At 43.0% G+C, this 17,425-nt stretch overlaps 1 protein-coding gene across 4 annotated transcripts in view; it reads right to left on the bottom strand.

Annotated features, from left to right (window-relative positions):
• Positions 1–17,425, bottom strand: part of EML6 (EMAP like 6) — a 204,348-nt gene that overhangs the window by 7,787 nt on the left and 179,136 nt on the right. For all 4 annotated transcript variants that reach the window (XM_088478002.1, XM_088478004.1, XM_088478005.1 and 1 more), the window contains 8 exons: positions 16,015–16,172; positions 14,465–14,579; positions 14,191–14,379; positions 13,883–14,055; positions 10,196–10,358; positions 6,652–6,755; positions 6,113–6,266; positions 1,421–1,521 (listed from right to left, as the gene is read on the bottom strand). In XM_088478002.1, the coding sequence (XP_088334128.1) occupies positions 1,421–1,521; positions 6,113–6,266; positions 6,652–6,755; positions 10,196–10,358; positions 13,883–14,055; positions 14,191–14,379; positions 14,465–14,579; positions 16,015–16,172 (1,157 nt within the window). The remainder of the gene's footprint in view (positions 1–1,420; positions 1,522–6,112; positions 6,267–6,651; positions 6,756–10,195; positions 10,359–13,882; positions 14,056–14,190; positions 14,380–14,464; positions 14,580–16,014; positions 16,173–17,425) is intronic.

Raw genomic sequence — 17,425 nt, 5'->3', positions numbered from 1 at the left:
GTAATTCTTTATGACTCACAGACTCACCCACATTCACACCACATAGTTACCTCTTTCCTTAAGGAGGTCGGTCCTCTTCTCCAAGTAGAAGTCCTAGGTCTTGGTAAAATAAAAAACATACGAGACCCCCACGGACATGCTAGAGGCAGTGCCTGCTACTACCCAAAATGACTTATGGTCATTTGCGGTCAACATCATTCACTATAATAGACAAGCTGTTTCCATGGCCGCGGCCACTCTCAGTCAATCAGAAATCAGCGGCTGGTTTCCGTGCCATAGAAACCAGCCGCTGATTGGCTGAGAGCGGCCGCTGCCATAGAAACGGCTTCTCCGTTATAGTGAATGGAGCTTACCGCGAATGACCTTAAGTCCGTTTTTTTATTTTACCAAGACCTAGGACTTCTACTTGGCGAAGGGGGCCGACCTCCTTCAGAGAGTAGGTAATTATGTAGTGTGAGTGCAGGTGAGTGAGTAAGAAAGAAATACAATATTCGGTATGTGTACAGTGGTTTGTTTAATATTTATTTTCCCAGTGGGGGTACAGGTGCTACCAGCCTGCTGGTAGGATTGCTGGTACTTGTAGTTCCACTGTGAAAAACAATACTACTTCTTCATTTAACCCATTACTCCTACATCCACCATCACCAGGGATGCAGGGATGAACCCTGGGCTTTCAGTTGAGGGCTGGTTAATGCTTGGGAGGGGGAACCCCATTTTTGGAGTGGGTCCCCACATTTCCGAGGTTTGCCAGCCCTGGGCTTACCAGTTTGGGGCTGGTTTAATGCTTTGGCAGAAGGACCCCATGCTGTGTCCTCCTGCTGTCGAATTACCACCCTGGCTGGGTTGACCTGGTGGTGGTTAATGGAAAATAGGGGGAACCCTACGCTTTTTCCAAAATTTTTCCATGACCAGACCAGGCCGATAGGTCCATGGCTGTTTACGGGTTTAGAAGGGAACCCCACACTGTCTATTTATATATATATATATATATATATATTTTTTAACTGTGTAGCCTCTTTTAACCCTAAGAAGCCTGCACATATCATAGTGATCTGTGCATGCTTCTTTTTTTGGATGTTTATATTTGATTTTTAGGAAAGTTCAAAACCGAACTCACATCGAAAATCGATTTTGAAATCAAAATCAAATTCCTATGTTAGTGAATGGGCGATTTTGGCACTGCAATACAGTGGATTTGGAGTCGATTTCTGGGCATTTAAATTGACATAAAAATCGACCTATGTAAATATAACCCAAAATCTCTCTTAGGCACAATATGCTTTATATTGCTAATGTTAGCCATAGGTCAATATCTAAACATAAACCTGTATAAGCAGATGCAATTGCACATAAACATCGTGTGCAGTAGGCCTGTTGCAGATCTTTATATAATGAATGTATATAATATCAGTGGCGTTACCTGCAGTCATCTCCTCCAGTGCTTATGACATATTTGTCATCGTGCGAGAAGCGCACATTAGTCACGTGTGCTGAATGACCAAAGTAACGCTTGTGTTTGGCCTGAGAGAAACATAATTACATCACATTATAAATATATGTTAGTTCCTTTACATAAAATATATCAGAAACCAGGCATTATTACATGGCATTACACACACATCTGTAACATTGGGCCTGATTCAGAGCCGGACGCAATTAGCGCTCGCTCGTTCAGAAAAAGGGGGTGGCTATTCAAATGAACCGTTCGCTCCTTGTGGTCTGTTGCCGCCTCCATGTCTGAACGAGCGAACAAAACATGTGGATGTTTATTTGAAAAATACGCCCCCTGGCCGCTCGCATCGTACGTCATGTCCGCTATTTATTAGATTAATCGAGTAAATCGAACAGCGTATGAACTGCTCGCTATTCTTGTGGTTGGTTTTTCCAACCACTATATTGCGAGCAGTTCTGACTATAAAACAACCAAGTGACGTGGTCAATGACGCTGCTGTATTAATTATGCACACCCATAAAATGCCCGTTTTGACCTTTAAGCACGCCTGCGTTCTGATCTCCACTCCCCGTTTTCAAGCACCTTCCGTTGTTACCACCCAAATACGCCTCATTCTGTCACTTAAAATAGCAGGCACTCGCTATATAGCGAACAAATGATTTTCGGCCGCACTGACTGGTTCGCGCATGCGTATTAAAAACCGTACGCATGCGCAGATTGGCGAACATCGCTCGGAACGAGCGTACTGCCGCTTACGAGCGGCTCTGAATCAGGCCCATTGTCCACTGGAACTAATAAGCAGTGATAACGCATGGATGTCAGTACATACAAATATTACGCTCACTACTGTACGTATATGCAGACCCTGGGCATTATTTAAAGGGACTGTAACTTAACAAAATGCCTATTACAGAGGATGCTTATATAGACACACTCATGTTATTACTCTGTACAGGCTATTAGCAAACTCAGGGGGTGGGTCCTTTCTGGACCTGTCCATAGTCCTAATGATATATCCTCCAATCATGTACTTGGCACAAGGCCACACTCCTATTATATTGTAAGGGGATTATTATAGCTTAATAAGATTGTCAGAAGAAAATAAATAATGGGAAAGGGAAGAGAAACAAGGGCATCACTAGTGAATGGTGAGCTATGCAAGCAAAACAGACTGTGATACTGCTGGCCGTCAGTACGGCATGTGTGCTAATTATATGATCATTTATAAGTACGATGGTGATATGTATTAGACCGATAAAGACCTGTGTGAGCTGCATTAAAAGCCCATCTTACTGTATCTCTGGCTAAGTGCAGAATGCTGGGTCTAGTCCAGTTTGGCTGCCAACGTGTGTAGCAAAACTGAAGAGCGATCCTGCCGCTCGCTACAGTCTTAGCCTGTGGGGACAACTATAATAACAGCTTCACAGATACACTCTCGGGCCAAGAATATTATTATACATTAATCCCTTCACTTTTAGATGACATAAAGTACAAAGGAAACAAACATAGGGTTAGTCCCTGTAAGTATTTAGTTATCTGAAAAAATATAAAACAGCTTCCATGTTCATACAATGTAAATCATACACGCTCATACAATGTAAATCATACCTGCTCATACAATGTAAACCATACACGTTCATACAATGTAAATCATACACGCTCATACAATGTAAATCATACACGCTCATACAATGTAAATCATACACGCTCATACAATGTAATTCATACACGCTCATACAATGTAAATCATACCTGCTCATACAATGTAAATCATACACGCTCATACAATGTAAATCATACACGCTCATACAATGTAATTCATACACGCTCAAACAATGTAATTCATACACGCTCATACAATGTAAATCATACACGCTCATGCAATGTAAATCATACCTGCTCATACAATGTAAATCATACCTGCTCATACAATGTAAATCATACACGCTCATACAATGTAAATCATACCTGCTCATACAATGTAAATCATACCTGCTCATACAATGTAAACCATACACGCTCATACAATGTAAATCATACACGCTCATACAATGTAAATCATACCTGCTCATACAATGTAAATCATACCTGCTCATACAATGTAAACCATACACTCTCATACAATGTGAATCATACACGCTCATACAATGTAAATCATACCTGCTCATACAATGTAAATCATACCTGCTCATACAATGTAAATCATACCTGTTCATACAATGTAAATCATACACGCTCATACAATGTAAATCATACCTGCTCATACAATGTAAATCATACCTGCTCATACAATGTAAATCATACACGCTCATACAATGTAAATCATACACGCTCATACAATGTAAATCATACCTGCTCATACAATGTAAACCATACATGCTCATACAATGTGAATCATACATGCTCATACAATGTAAATCATACCTGCTCATACAATGTAAATCATACCTGCTCATACAATGTAAATCATACACGCTCATACAATGTAAATCATACCTGCTCATACAATGTAAACCATACATGCTCATACAATGTAAATCATACCTGCTCATACAATGTAAATCATACCTGCTCATACAATGTAAATCATACACGCTCATACAATGTAAATCATACACGCTCATACAATGTAAATCATACCTGCTCATACAATGTAAATCATACACGCTCATACAATGTAAATCATACCTGCTCATACAATGTAAACCATACCTGCTCATACAATGTAAACCATACACGCTCATACAATGTAAATCATACACGCTCATACAATGTAAATCATACCTGCTCATACAATGTAAACCATACATGCTCATACAATGTAAACCATACATGCTCATACAATGTGAATCATACCTGCTCATACAATGTGAATCATACCTGCTCAAACAATGTAAATCATACATGCTCATACAATGTAAATCATACCTGCTCATACAATGTAAATCATACACGCTCATACAATGTAAATCATACACGCTCATACAATGTAAACCATACACGCTCATACAATGTAAATCATACACGCTCATACAATGTAAACCATACACGCTCAAACAATGTAAATCATACACGCTCATACAATGTAAATCATACACGCTCATATAATGTAAATCATACACGCTCATACAATGTAAATCATACACGCTCATATAATGTAAATCATACACGCTCATACAATGTAAATCATACATGCTCATACAATGTAAACCATACACGCTCATACAATGTAAATCATACACGCTCATACAATGTAAATCATACACGCTCATATAATGTAAATCATACACGCTCATACAATGTAAATCATAGATGCTCATATAATGTAAATCATACACGCTCATACAATGTAAATCATACACGCTTATACAATGTGAATCATACATCCTCATACAATGTGAATCATACACGCTCATACAATGTGAATCATACACGCTCATACAATGTAAATCATACACGCTCATACAATGTAAATCATACATGCTCTTACAATGTAAATCATACACGCTCATACAATGTAAATCATACATGCTCATATAATGTAAATCATACATGCTCATACAATGTAAATCATACACGCTCATACAATGTAAATCATACACGCTCATACATTGTAAATCATACACGCTCATACAATGTAAATCATACATGCTCATATAATGCTCATACAATGTGAATCATACACATTCGAACAATGTGAATCATACACGCTTATACAATGTAAATCATACACGCTCATACAATGTAAATCATACATGCTCATACAATGTGAATCATACACACTCGAACAATGTGAATCATTCACGCTCATACAATGTGAATCATACACGCTCATACAATGTAAATCATACACGCTCATACAATGTAAATCATACACGCTCATGCAATGTAAATCATACACGCTGATACAATGTGAATCATACACGCTCATACAATGTAAATCATACACGCTCATACAATGTAAATCATACATGCTCATACAATGTAAATCATACATGCTCATATAATGCTCATACAATGTAAATCATACACGCTCATGCAATGTAAATCATACATGCTCATACAATGTAAATCATACATGCTCATACAATGTAAATCATACACACTCATACATTGTAAATCATACATGCTCATATAATGCTCATACAATGTGAATCATACACACTCAAACAATGTGAATCATACACGCTCATACAATGTGAATCATACATGCTCATACAATGTAAATCATACACGCTCATACAATGTAAATCATACATCCTCATACAATGTGAATCATACACGCTCATACAATGTGAATCATACCCACTTATATAACATGAATTGCACATGCTGGTATACCATGAATCATACACACTCATACAATGTAAATCATACATCATTGCACAATGTAAATCATACATGCTCATACAATATAAATCATACATCCTTGCACAATGTAAATCATACATGCTTATACAATGTAAATCATACATGCTCATACAATGTGAATCATATATGCTCGTACAATGTGAATCATACACGCTCATACAATGTGAATCATACGTGCTCGTACAATGTGAATCATACACGCTCATACAATGTAAATCATACCCACTTATATAACATGAATCGCACATGCTGGTATAACATGAATCATACATGCTCGTGTAAACTTACAAACTTCTCAGTGCAAGGGAAGTCAAAAAGTTTGACAAGGCCGAAGTCATCTCCGGTAATGACGTTGAGCCCGGCGTGGGACACACAGGCACAGTTTACATCCGCTTTGTCTGCGTTACGTGGCCAGATACCGATCACTTCATCTCCAAGGATGCTGCCCAAAATATACACAGCGATATTAATCCCTTCATGTCCACAGCCATATATATGACATTCCCCAGCATTGCATGAGATAGCACAGTGCACAATTACTCCCTGGCTGCACCTGCTCTTTACTGCTTTCTATCCCAATGTTACCCTCTTATCCACACTCACTGTGGCACCGGGACATATGTCATACAAATGATCTATGGAAATGGAAGATATTTTGCTTTTGTTTTGTTTTTTCATACTTGTACAAATTGCTGAACATTGCATTTACTGGATCACCAAAGTAAATAAATATATAGTCAATAATTAAATTATACATATATATATATATATATATATATATATATATATATATATACACACACACTGTATATTAGGTGTTGCATTACCTTGTCCAAGTGGCCCAGGTAATCTTTTCTATGAATGACCCATCTACAATCTGCTTTCCAGATGGCACTTCGTGTACTTGACGTCTATAAGCACCAGTTGCTACCTGAAAACACAGACAGGACACATAAAGAAAGAAGTGATACAGACATAATTCACACACTTTGGGCCTGACACAGTGTCACAAGCAGCTCTGTGTGCGGACACGTTTGGAATACGGCAGAGTAGCAACCAGTATGTAAATGCGTATTCTGAGTGTCGCTTTTTTTTCCGTCAGCTTGCGCAGTTGTCATCACTAGTATCGGCACTTACACCTAGCCCATGCTGGATGCAAAAGATGTGTCTGAAATCGTCGTGCCCTTGTCATACGCGACTCTGGCTACACGCCCACGAAACTCCCATGGCACTTCCACGAGAGTTGCATATGCTAGCTAAAGCACACGCGCAGTTTGCTGGCTCTCACTAGATGCGTCCAATTACAAAGCTGCGTCGGAATCAGGCCCTTTTGTGTCATAAGAAGGTCATAATTACTACAATGATGCATGAAGGAAACAGCCACTTATTGGGGTAAATTTACTAAAGTGAGAGTTTTTAGAAGTGAGTTTTAAAAGAGATGTTGCCCATAGCAACCAATCAGATTCTACTTAACATTTAACTAGCACCTTCTAGAAGATAATAGCTATTATCTAATTGGATGCTATGGGCAACATATCTTTTAAAACTCACTTTTAAAACCTCTCACTTTAGTAAATTTACACCTTTGTCTGCAACTTTTCCAAAAGAAACACCTCAAATAGGTTATTATCAATAAAACATCCGTCTACATTAGTTGAGGTGGTAAAGCTGGGTACACACCAGAAGAACCGATCTGCCGTCCGATTGGTAGGCTTTACACACTTACCAATCGGCCCCGCTTGACACGTCTGGACTGACATAGAAACTGGGCGGGCATTAAAATGCAAGTGCCCGTCTATTTGAGATGTCAGTGTCGGCGGTTCCTGCAGCCAGTGTACGGGTGGGCGGCGGGTTGCCAGTACACCCACATTGGCTGTGTTGCAGGGCTGACCTGATATGTCTGTGAACCATGTAATTCACAGAGATATCGGGAGTACACACACACGATTGTGCACTATCATTTTATAAATCGACAAGTGTGTACCCAGCATAAGCTACAACCAGATGGCCGCCATTTTTCCTCACTACCAGTAACATGCCATGTGCTAGAATATGGGAAGTCTTGTGTCAGACATTTACTAATCAACATTGCTAGGTTATCTTGGTGTTTCTCTTATCTTCTACAGAATATTTACACTGTAGATTTACTTTTAAGGGAGATATCAGAATACCATATTTAGAACTCCCTAAAATTTTGTAACATTAATATGCCCGCCAATGCTCTGCCCATGATCCATCCAAACACAGCCCCATTTTGCCAGCCATACCCATTTTGAGGTCTGCAAATTGTCACTGTCCTGCTGAAATGGAGATATGGGAGGTACCATGTGTAACGTATAGCTTAAAATATTTATTTAAAGATCTTAAAGTGTGTTTGTCAGAGGCTGCAATCTTCGGTGTTCCTGCAAGATTCATAACAATGCTGCCTGTGTGTCCATTACGGTGCTATGGAACTGTTAAGACATTCTCTAAGATATGGTCACAGTGTATAACATGGCTGCCTCCACTGCACATGTATGTCATGGATGCTCTTTACTGTTTATGGCTTGCAGGAAAAAAAATCCACAGTGGAGATATAACAAAACAACTCAGCGAGTGGGAGAAAGATGTGGACGGATATTTGGCAACAGTGCTGTACTAAAAGCGTCGTGCGTGGTCACAATAAACTTCTAGCAGGATAGGAAACGATTCGTCGGAGCCAATGACAGAGAACAAGAGTGTTCCGAAAACAAATGGGGATAAATAAAATTATTTTCTTTAAAGAGACTTTCCAATTTTTGGACATCCCTTTTTATTGTGATCGGCATAACATAGATGTGGGGATTGTCTAAAAGATTGTGTACATGTGGAGTGGATGTGATGGGGGCATAATATAGTTATCTAAAAGCGGAGAGGCAGTCATAATGTCTAAAAGTGGACAACCCTCTTTTATATGTCTGTGTCCCTAAAACAGGTACAAGGAAAAAGGTACTTTATACACAGCAACCAATCAGATTCTTTAATTTTCCAGTGCAGTTTACAACATGAAAGCAAACATTCAGTGCTATTTGTGACATCTATAAGTGGTTGTAATTATGGGTGTAGTTCAAATTAGAGGACGGTACTTATGTTCGTGGATCGGGACTTGGCGTTTTTTTGTTTTAAGAAGATGGTGGATGCCTACATGGACTGAAGAGGATGTGATATACATCCGGGAATAGGTGAGTATGGACTTTTTTTTACAGGTGTTGTGGATTCTACTGAACAAGGGGACGTGATTGGCTACATGGATTCTAGGTGAGTACGTGTGAATGTGTGTGTGCATGTATGTTTTAATAAAACTATACTGTCACGGTGTCTGTCTTGTGTTTATTTTAATATTTATTTTGCAGGTGAACTACAGGTACCAGTGGGCCCGTAATGCCCTGCATGCTGGTACATGTGGTTCTGCAAGTACCATCATGCGGGGGAGGCTTGCTGGGAGCAGTAATTCTCCAGCAAAAGACAGTATTAGTACATCTATCTTTTACACCACACTATACACAATCAAAGCCAGGGGTGCCAGGGATAGCCCCAGGCTATCAGTCCAGGCCTGGGGTGCCCTGGAGCGGGCAGGCCCCTTTATTGAGGGGGGTTCCCACCTCCCCAGGGATCCCCGGCCTGGGCTGACTAGCGGTCAGCTGTAATACTTTGACAGCGGAACCCAGTGAAAGGGTTCCCCTGGCTGTGGCATTACACCCCCGCTAGAAAGAGTCCCGTGCTGGTTATGAAAAATTCAGGGGACCCCTACTTATTTTGTCCCCTGTATTTCCAAAACCAGGACCGGCTAACAGAGCCCAGTGCTGGTTGTGCAAAATACAGGGAATCCCAACGTCTTTTGTACCCCGTATTTTCACAACCAGGACTGGCTCTGAAAAATCCGGGGCTGGTTGTGCTTTTAGGTGGGAGAGACCCCACGTATTTTTTTTATTTTATTTTACACTTTACAAGCGCATCAGGATCGCGATAGAGTGTACACACTGGACAACATGAACAATTTACAATTTGTCGTTCCGATGCGTCGGAATCGGCCAAATAGCTCAAGATATTGGGCCTCATTTAGTAACGAGTTTTATCACCAAAACGAGTGATAAATGTCACTGTGTATGAGAAATGGTGCTCCAGCCAATCAGCTCCCAGCTGTCAACTGTTAGAAAAATGACAGTTGGGAGCTGATTGGCTGGAGCACCATTTATCATACACAGTGACATATATCACTCGTTTTGGTGATAACACTCGTTACTAAATGGTGGCCATTGTCTAGTGTGTAGGGGCCTTAAAAGAAAATAAACTACATTCCTGAGCAATAGTATAGCATTGTCCTGCATCATTGTGGAAGTGCAACAACAGTACCTGAATATATTTGCTGTCAGCAGAAAAGTCCATCTGTATGACGAAGCTGGGGATGTCTTTGCAGTAACCGATCCTGTTTAACGATGTACCTTGAGTAATATCATAAAAATCAACCGTGTTCTCCGCAGAGCCGACCGCCAAATACTTGTTGTCAGGGCTGATTCTAGTAAATAGGAAAAGACTGCATTGGATACCTGCCTTACACACAAGGCCCGCCACAGAAACATACATTATTCTGTTACATTTTTTCTGAGACAAAAATAAATGAACCCATTCTGTATTTTTCAGAGGTTTCCGTACAGTCAGTATATTTGACACCATATTGGACAACATCCCCCTAATAAAACCGGCTTCCCAGTTCTCTTCAGTAGAAATTCACAGAGAGATAAATCCTAATCTGACGCTCCACACACAGAATCCTAATGATCCCCTTTATTAAGTCCTTTATAGCGTGATGCATAGATACAGTGAAACATGATGTGTCAACAGCAAGTATCAAATGCTAATCACGGGAATACACAAATAACCGCAAGTAGTGTATGACAAACTCTCAATGGGATATGTTACCAACCCTCTGCTCCTCCGGTTACCGTTTATTTGGTTTCTTTGTGTGTTTGCAACAGACACTGTAAGGCAAATTCAATTAAGTTTGCGTTTCAGAGGGAATAGCACGTGATATGCTGCTGCGCACATATCGGGTAATTAGGGGAAGAAGACCTTGCTCTGTGTTTTCTTGTGCACAGGCTGCGCACATATCGGGTAATTAGGGGAAGAAGACCTTGCTCTGTGTTTTCTTGTGCACAGGCTGCGCACATATCGGGTAATTAGGGGAAGAAGACCTTGCTCTGTTTTTCCTTGTGCACAGGCTGCGCACATATCGGGTAATTAGAGGAAGAAGACCTTGCTCTGTTTTTCTTGTGCACAGGCTGCGCACATATCGGGTAATTAGGGGAAGAAGACCTTGCTCTGCACAGGCTGCGCACATATCGGGTAATTAGGGGAAGAAGACCTTGCTCTGTGTTTTTTCTTGTGCACAGGCTGCGCACATATCGGGTAATTAGGGGAAGAAGACCTTGCTCTGTGTTTTTTCTTGTGCACAGGCTGCGCACATATCGGGTAATTAGGGGAAGAAGACCTTGCTCTGTGTTTTTTCTTGTGCTCAGGCTGCGCACATATCGGGTAATTAGGGGAAGAAGACCTTGCTCTGTGTTTTTTCTTGTGCTCAGGCTGCTCACATATCGGGTAATTAGGGGAAGAAGACCTTGCTCTGTTTTTTCTTGTGCACAGGCTGCGCACATATCGGGTAATTAGGGGAAGAAGACCTTGCTCTGTTTTTCCTTGTGCACAGGCTGTGCACATATCGGGTAATTAGGGGAAGAAGACCTTGCTCTGCTTTTCTTGTGCACAGGCTGCGCACATATCGGGTAATTAGGGGAAGAAGACCTTGCTCTGCTTTTCTTGTGCACAGGCTGCGCACATATCGGGTAATTAGGGGAAGAAGACCTTGCTCTGTTTTTTCTTGTGCACAGGCTGCGCACATATCGGGTAATTAGGGGAAGAAGACCTTGCTCTGCTTTTCTTGTGCACAGGCTGCGCACATATCGGGTAATTAGGGGAAGAAGACCTTGCTCTGTTTTTTCTTGTGCACAGGCTGCGCACATATCGGGCAATTAGGGGAAGAAGACCTTGCTCTGTTTTTCCTTGTGCACAGGCTGCGCACATATCGGGTAATTAGGGGAAGAAGACCTTGCTCTGTTTTTTCTTGTGCACAGGCCGCGCACATATCGGGTAATTAGGGGAAGAAGACCTTGCTCTGTTTTTCCTTGTGCACAGGCTGCGCACATATCGGGTAATTAGGGGAAGAAGACCTTGCTCTGTTTTTCCTTGTGCACAGGCTGCGCACATATCGGGTAATTAGGGGAAGAAGACCTTGCTCTGTCTTTTCTTGTGCACAGGCCGCGCACATATCGGGTAATTAGGGGAAGAAGACCTTGCTCTGTCTTTTCTATGGGATGCACAGGGCAGTGTAAGGTTTCTAAGCACCCTAGGCAAAACTTCAGCCTACTGACCCCCCTTCCCAAAACGCCACATTAGCCACTTTCCAGCCCCGTAGGTGAAAGTGAGGAAGGTTTGTCTTAGGAGTTCCACAGCCACCACCTCAATTTAGTACAATAAGAATGTCCCTTTGATAATAATGTGATAGACAGACTCTGTGGCGCCCCTTAGATCCTGGCACCCTAGGCAGCTAATGCTAGAGCCGGCCCTGGGGATGCAAGGTTTTCCTGCACCGCATAACCTGCATAGTCATAGTGAGAGGACCAAATTTACCCCCCAATCATCAAGTATCCAACTCGCTGAGTTTCCAGCGGTGGAAACCAAAATACTGGAGCAATTCAATATTGCTCCACTGCAGCGACAGATGCTCCAAAAAGCAGTTGTCCCAGCGATACCTACGCTTGTGATTCTACCGCTAATTAGTAGCAGCAGCATTTTACACTGCAGGGAAGCAGGGCCAGAGAAGACGGAGGGACCCAACTGAATTCCCTTTCGCACTTCGGACCTCTCTGGCCCTATTGAAGGAGTGGGGCCACGGGAGCCAGAGCATTTAAAAGTGGTGTAGGGTCCCGTAGGCAAACTCCAAAATCTTTCAATCAGGTACATTACTTTGGGACTATCACTACCACGGGCGATCTATAGAACATCCTCAGCTTCTTGACCAGACAAAATGGCTTGTTCAGGATATGCTGCATCCAATCTAACGTAGTCCCTCTTCTCTTCTGGATACACTTGCAATTGTTGTGCTGCCAGATCACTAACCTAACTCTAGAATGCAGTGTAGCTATAGACACGGCCAGTCTATGGGCCTGATTCAGCAAGGATCGCTACTCTGCTAATACGCACGCAGTGCAGTTGCTAATATCAGCGTTGATATGTAAATGTTTGCATTCACATTGCAATCACAGCCTAACATAATAATGCCCACTTCCCCTTACTCACGTCTGTATACTTTGGCAACATAGCGAAATAGTCGCTAACATCAAGTAACAGCAAACCCATATGCAATTGCTAACTTCAGCGCACTCTATGAGGCCTCAGGCTGTGTAGGGCATCACAGTGGATGATTTATACACTTCCCTGCAACGGTGTTCAAACACACTGGCACGCCTGCGTTCGCCCGACCACCCCTCCGTCACCACCCACAAATGGCACTTCCTGTCAATCACTCTGCGTTGGGTCTGTGTAGCCGCTGCGATCGCAGTGCCCGGTTCACGCACGTGCACTGCGATGCACATGCATGCGCAGTACGCAACAATTGGTCGTTTGCGTGCGTATTAGCGACTGTGATGCTTGCTGAATCAGGCCCTATCAGTATGTGTCCTGGGTGCAGAGCGGTTTGCTTGGTCTTAAATATCTGCACCCAGGCAAATCTGCACTTACCTCCAAACCAGCCCCTATGTCTGCTATAAGACATATACACTTTTGCTACCTGTATGCAACATGCTTTCCTGACATAATACAGCTGATCATTTCAATATGAAGGGGAGAGTGGACTTACTTTATTATTTTATCATCTATGGATAGTTCTGTAGCTCCGTACTATGTGAAGCACCTTTACCCTTGTCTTTGAATCCAGTGTAAACACCTACGTACCATTGAGGATGAAGAAACACGTATATCGTTCTATACCTGATGTCCTGTATTGCTCCCTTGCGATCCCTCTTTTTGCCCCACACCTTCAGAGAATTCACAAGCAGGATAACAAACTCTCCATTCCTCATCCCAATGGTGACCATCTCCCCATTGGGGCTGTAGGCTGCACAGCAGGCAGCGTGGCCCAAACTCACTTTGTTCAGAAGCTTCTGTGGGAACAGAACCAGACAGAACAATGATGCCCAGAGCCGCATACCCGGAAGAGGTCTGTACAAGCTGTGAGGAAACCGTGGACTGGTCACGGGATAATTACACATTGTGCACGTTATCTATGCTGTACTTACTTTATCCGAAAGGTCCCATATCCTCGCTGTCCCGTCACTGCTTGCGGTGAGGAAGATATCTTTGGAGGGATGTGCAGCGAGGCCCCAAATCTCCCCCTCCACGTGACCATTAATGAGGATGTTAGAGGCTGCATTTTTTTCTCCCACTTCAATGATTTCTCCATCTTTAGTTCCCACTAAAACTTTGCCCTGTAGAATAATACAATGGGCTTAACGTAATATATGATCATGTATGGTGAGAAGACCTGAGCTTATAGGTGTCCCGCACTCATACTTTGCCTCTGCAGACTGATCGCACACAATCCAGGAGTTGGCCAGTTTCAAGCTGAAATGCCCGGCAACGTTTCATCTCCTGATCCCACAGCTTAACAGCGCCACCTTCTTTTGTCCTGCAACAAAAAACATTTCAGGGGTTGACTGAGACTTAAGTTTTATTGGAGCCACAGCTTTTTTTTAAAAGAAAGATGTACTATTGAGTCCTGCATCATCTCTCTCTAAAGTATTGTATAGCAGCATGGCCTATACATACATGATCAGTGTATACACACAATGATGGCAGCCATTTTGTGCTTCACTCGCACATATTACTGCCTGAGAACTCGCAAAAACAATAGACCAGCTTCAGGATAGCGAATTTATCCTGAGCAGGTCATAGTAACTAAAAAACACTTTTAAAAATTAAAAAAAAAGACGTGCACCCCCTCCCCAGAAGCATACCCAGCCCCTGGCTATATAAAGCCTGTCCTGGTTCTAAAAATACAGGGGCCAAAATGCGTAGGGGGGCCCCTATATATTAAGTACCAGCACGGCTTTTCTGAGCCAGTCCTGGTTGTGGAAAAACGGGACAAAACGAGTAGGGGGTCACCTGTAATTTCCATAACCAGCACCAGACTCTTTCTAGTGGGGGGGAGGGGGTAATGCCACAGCCAGGGAAACTCTTTCACGGGCTTCCCCGGCCGAAGCATTACCCCTGACCGCTAGTCAACCCAGGCCGGGGATCCCTGGGGACCTCCCCAATAAAGGGGTCCGCCTCTCCAGGGCAACCCAGGCCTAGGCTGATAACCCGGGGCTATCCCCAGCACCCGCACAGATTCGCATAGTGTAGTAGCTGCGGGCTGAAAATTTCGCAGGCTATTACATTTGTGAGTCCCGGCATCAACTCGCACCTTCAAAAAATGCGAGAATGTGCAAATTGGATTTTTACTTTAAAAAGCAACCTTTTACATTTGGCCCTCTGTTTTTTTCCACGATTCTCCAATCCACCAATCTGCGCCCATGCATTACAGATAGTTTTTAGTGATTTGCAGATAATTTTCAGGAAATAGCAGATCTGCCAAACGTAAAAAAGCCTCATCATTCTACTAGTAATGGTCGGCAAATCGGCTGATTGTTACCATACACTAGCAATCTACAGCCCCGATAAGTCGGTGAAACAGGAAATTGCCACAATTGATTGCTGATGTATGGGCCCCTTAGACATAAGTGTAAATACGGAATGTGATTCAGGGGGTATGGGCAGTGTCAATGGGTACCATATACCTGCAGCCTAAGGAGATATATAAGGGTTTTCCCAACCCTTAGGGTGCAAATCGAAATACAAGAGGACTCTCCGTCGCTGGGAGGCTAGGTACACACATAAAACATGTGTCTATGACACAGAGCTATAATGAGGCATTCCCTTACTCACCCATCTAGGGGGAGCACAAATATATCTGCGAGGAGCCACAAGGATGTCACAGGCTAATAAAGTAGAAAGGGTAACCCCAGAATAAATAACCAGATGTTTATAACATAGGATTAACCCAAACAGGTTACTCTACTTACGGCCTCTCTTTCCCACCAGTGACAATAAGTCCGTCGCGCAGTGTTGTGTACATGGTGAAGACTGGGCCCGCGTGGGCCTTTGCCACTAGTCGGATTAGAAAGTGATCTTTCCAGACATAGACGTCTCCATTTATGGCACCAGTGAAAGTGAGACCGTTCTGCAATAACAACAGGATATACTCAGTTTGTGACATGCTGTTTATTTGAGATCCGAACATAACGGAGTAAAACCGAACAGCTCATCTCTAACTAATACACATTTAAACATTTTCACATTGTTCTTACACATGTCCTGGACTGAATGACTATATAAGGTTTCACCTTATTCTATTATAAAGTCTTTACTTGGAATCTACCATAATTTTTTTGCTTGTTATTTGGTTGTTAAAACTTATTTGTTTTACTGTATTTCTATAGTCATTCTCTGTAATGCTGCGAAAATATGCTAATGATGCAATCGCAAGGTCGTCGCACAGCCAGCATAGAGACGCCCACTACCGCTATCTCACATCCATAAACCATGCAGTCCTGCGTATACATCGGGAACATAGAGTAACATCGGCCCCACGCACACTTATAACAGGTCTGACCTTACTCAGAAATTGCTAACCTCGTCGCACGTAGTGAGTACTTAAGCTGCGTATGCCATCGCAATGGCTAATTTATGCACGCCCAAGTAACGGCGTTTAAAAGGAGAGGCATGCCTGCGTTTCTCTGACCACTCCCCTGTCCCCGCCCCAAACGCTGACATCCCGTCTCTCCATCTGCAATGGCCTTCTGTCTGCGTGCGTGATCGCAGTATGCACCATCGGTCGATCTGCGTATGCTGTTGCAGTTGCGATCCGTAATGGATCAGGCCCTCTGAGTTGGGCAAAGCAATAAAGGTAAGTAACTTTGTACCTGGAACAAACCATGCTGCAATGCTATGGGTGCTAATACATGGATTATTTTGCATACAGGGTAAATACTGGCTGCTTTCGTACTTAGGGCCTGATTCAGAGCCGAACGCTCTGACCAGAGCGCTCGCTCTGAATCAGGGCCCTCCTACCTGTTCTTAGAGCGGCCTCATGGACGCTCGCATAGCTGTGGGTTTCCACCCACAGCTATAGCGAGCGTCCATGATGATGGTCGTGATGGTCAAAATCATCGCGACCATCGGGCTTGCGACGAGACCCTGCGGTAGGGTCTCGCTGCCGCAAGCCCTGGAGTGATTTTGGCGCTATCAGAGCCAAAATCACTCCCACTGACATCACTACTGATGTCAGTGGGGCCGGACTCAGACGGTAGGCGTACCCATGGGAACGCCTCCGTCTGGCAGCCACGCCCCCGGCACATCCACCAAAGGGGGCGTGCTGTCAGTCACCATCGACAGCACGCCCCCTTTGGTGCGAGACCCCGAGCGACGGCTTCC

The sequence above is a fragment of the Taudactylus pleione genome, unplaced genomic scaffold (genome assembly GCF_031769625.1).
Source record: "Taudactylus pleione unplaced genomic scaffold, aTauple2 ptg000206l, whole genome shotgun sequence".
In the NCBI taxonomy this organism is placed as follows: Eukaryota; Metazoa; Chordata; class Amphibia; order Anura; family Myobatrachidae; genus Taudactylus; species Taudactylus pleione.
The sequence above is the reverse complement of the archived record's forward strand: the minus strand, read 5'-3'. Positions and strand labels throughout refer to the sequence as shown.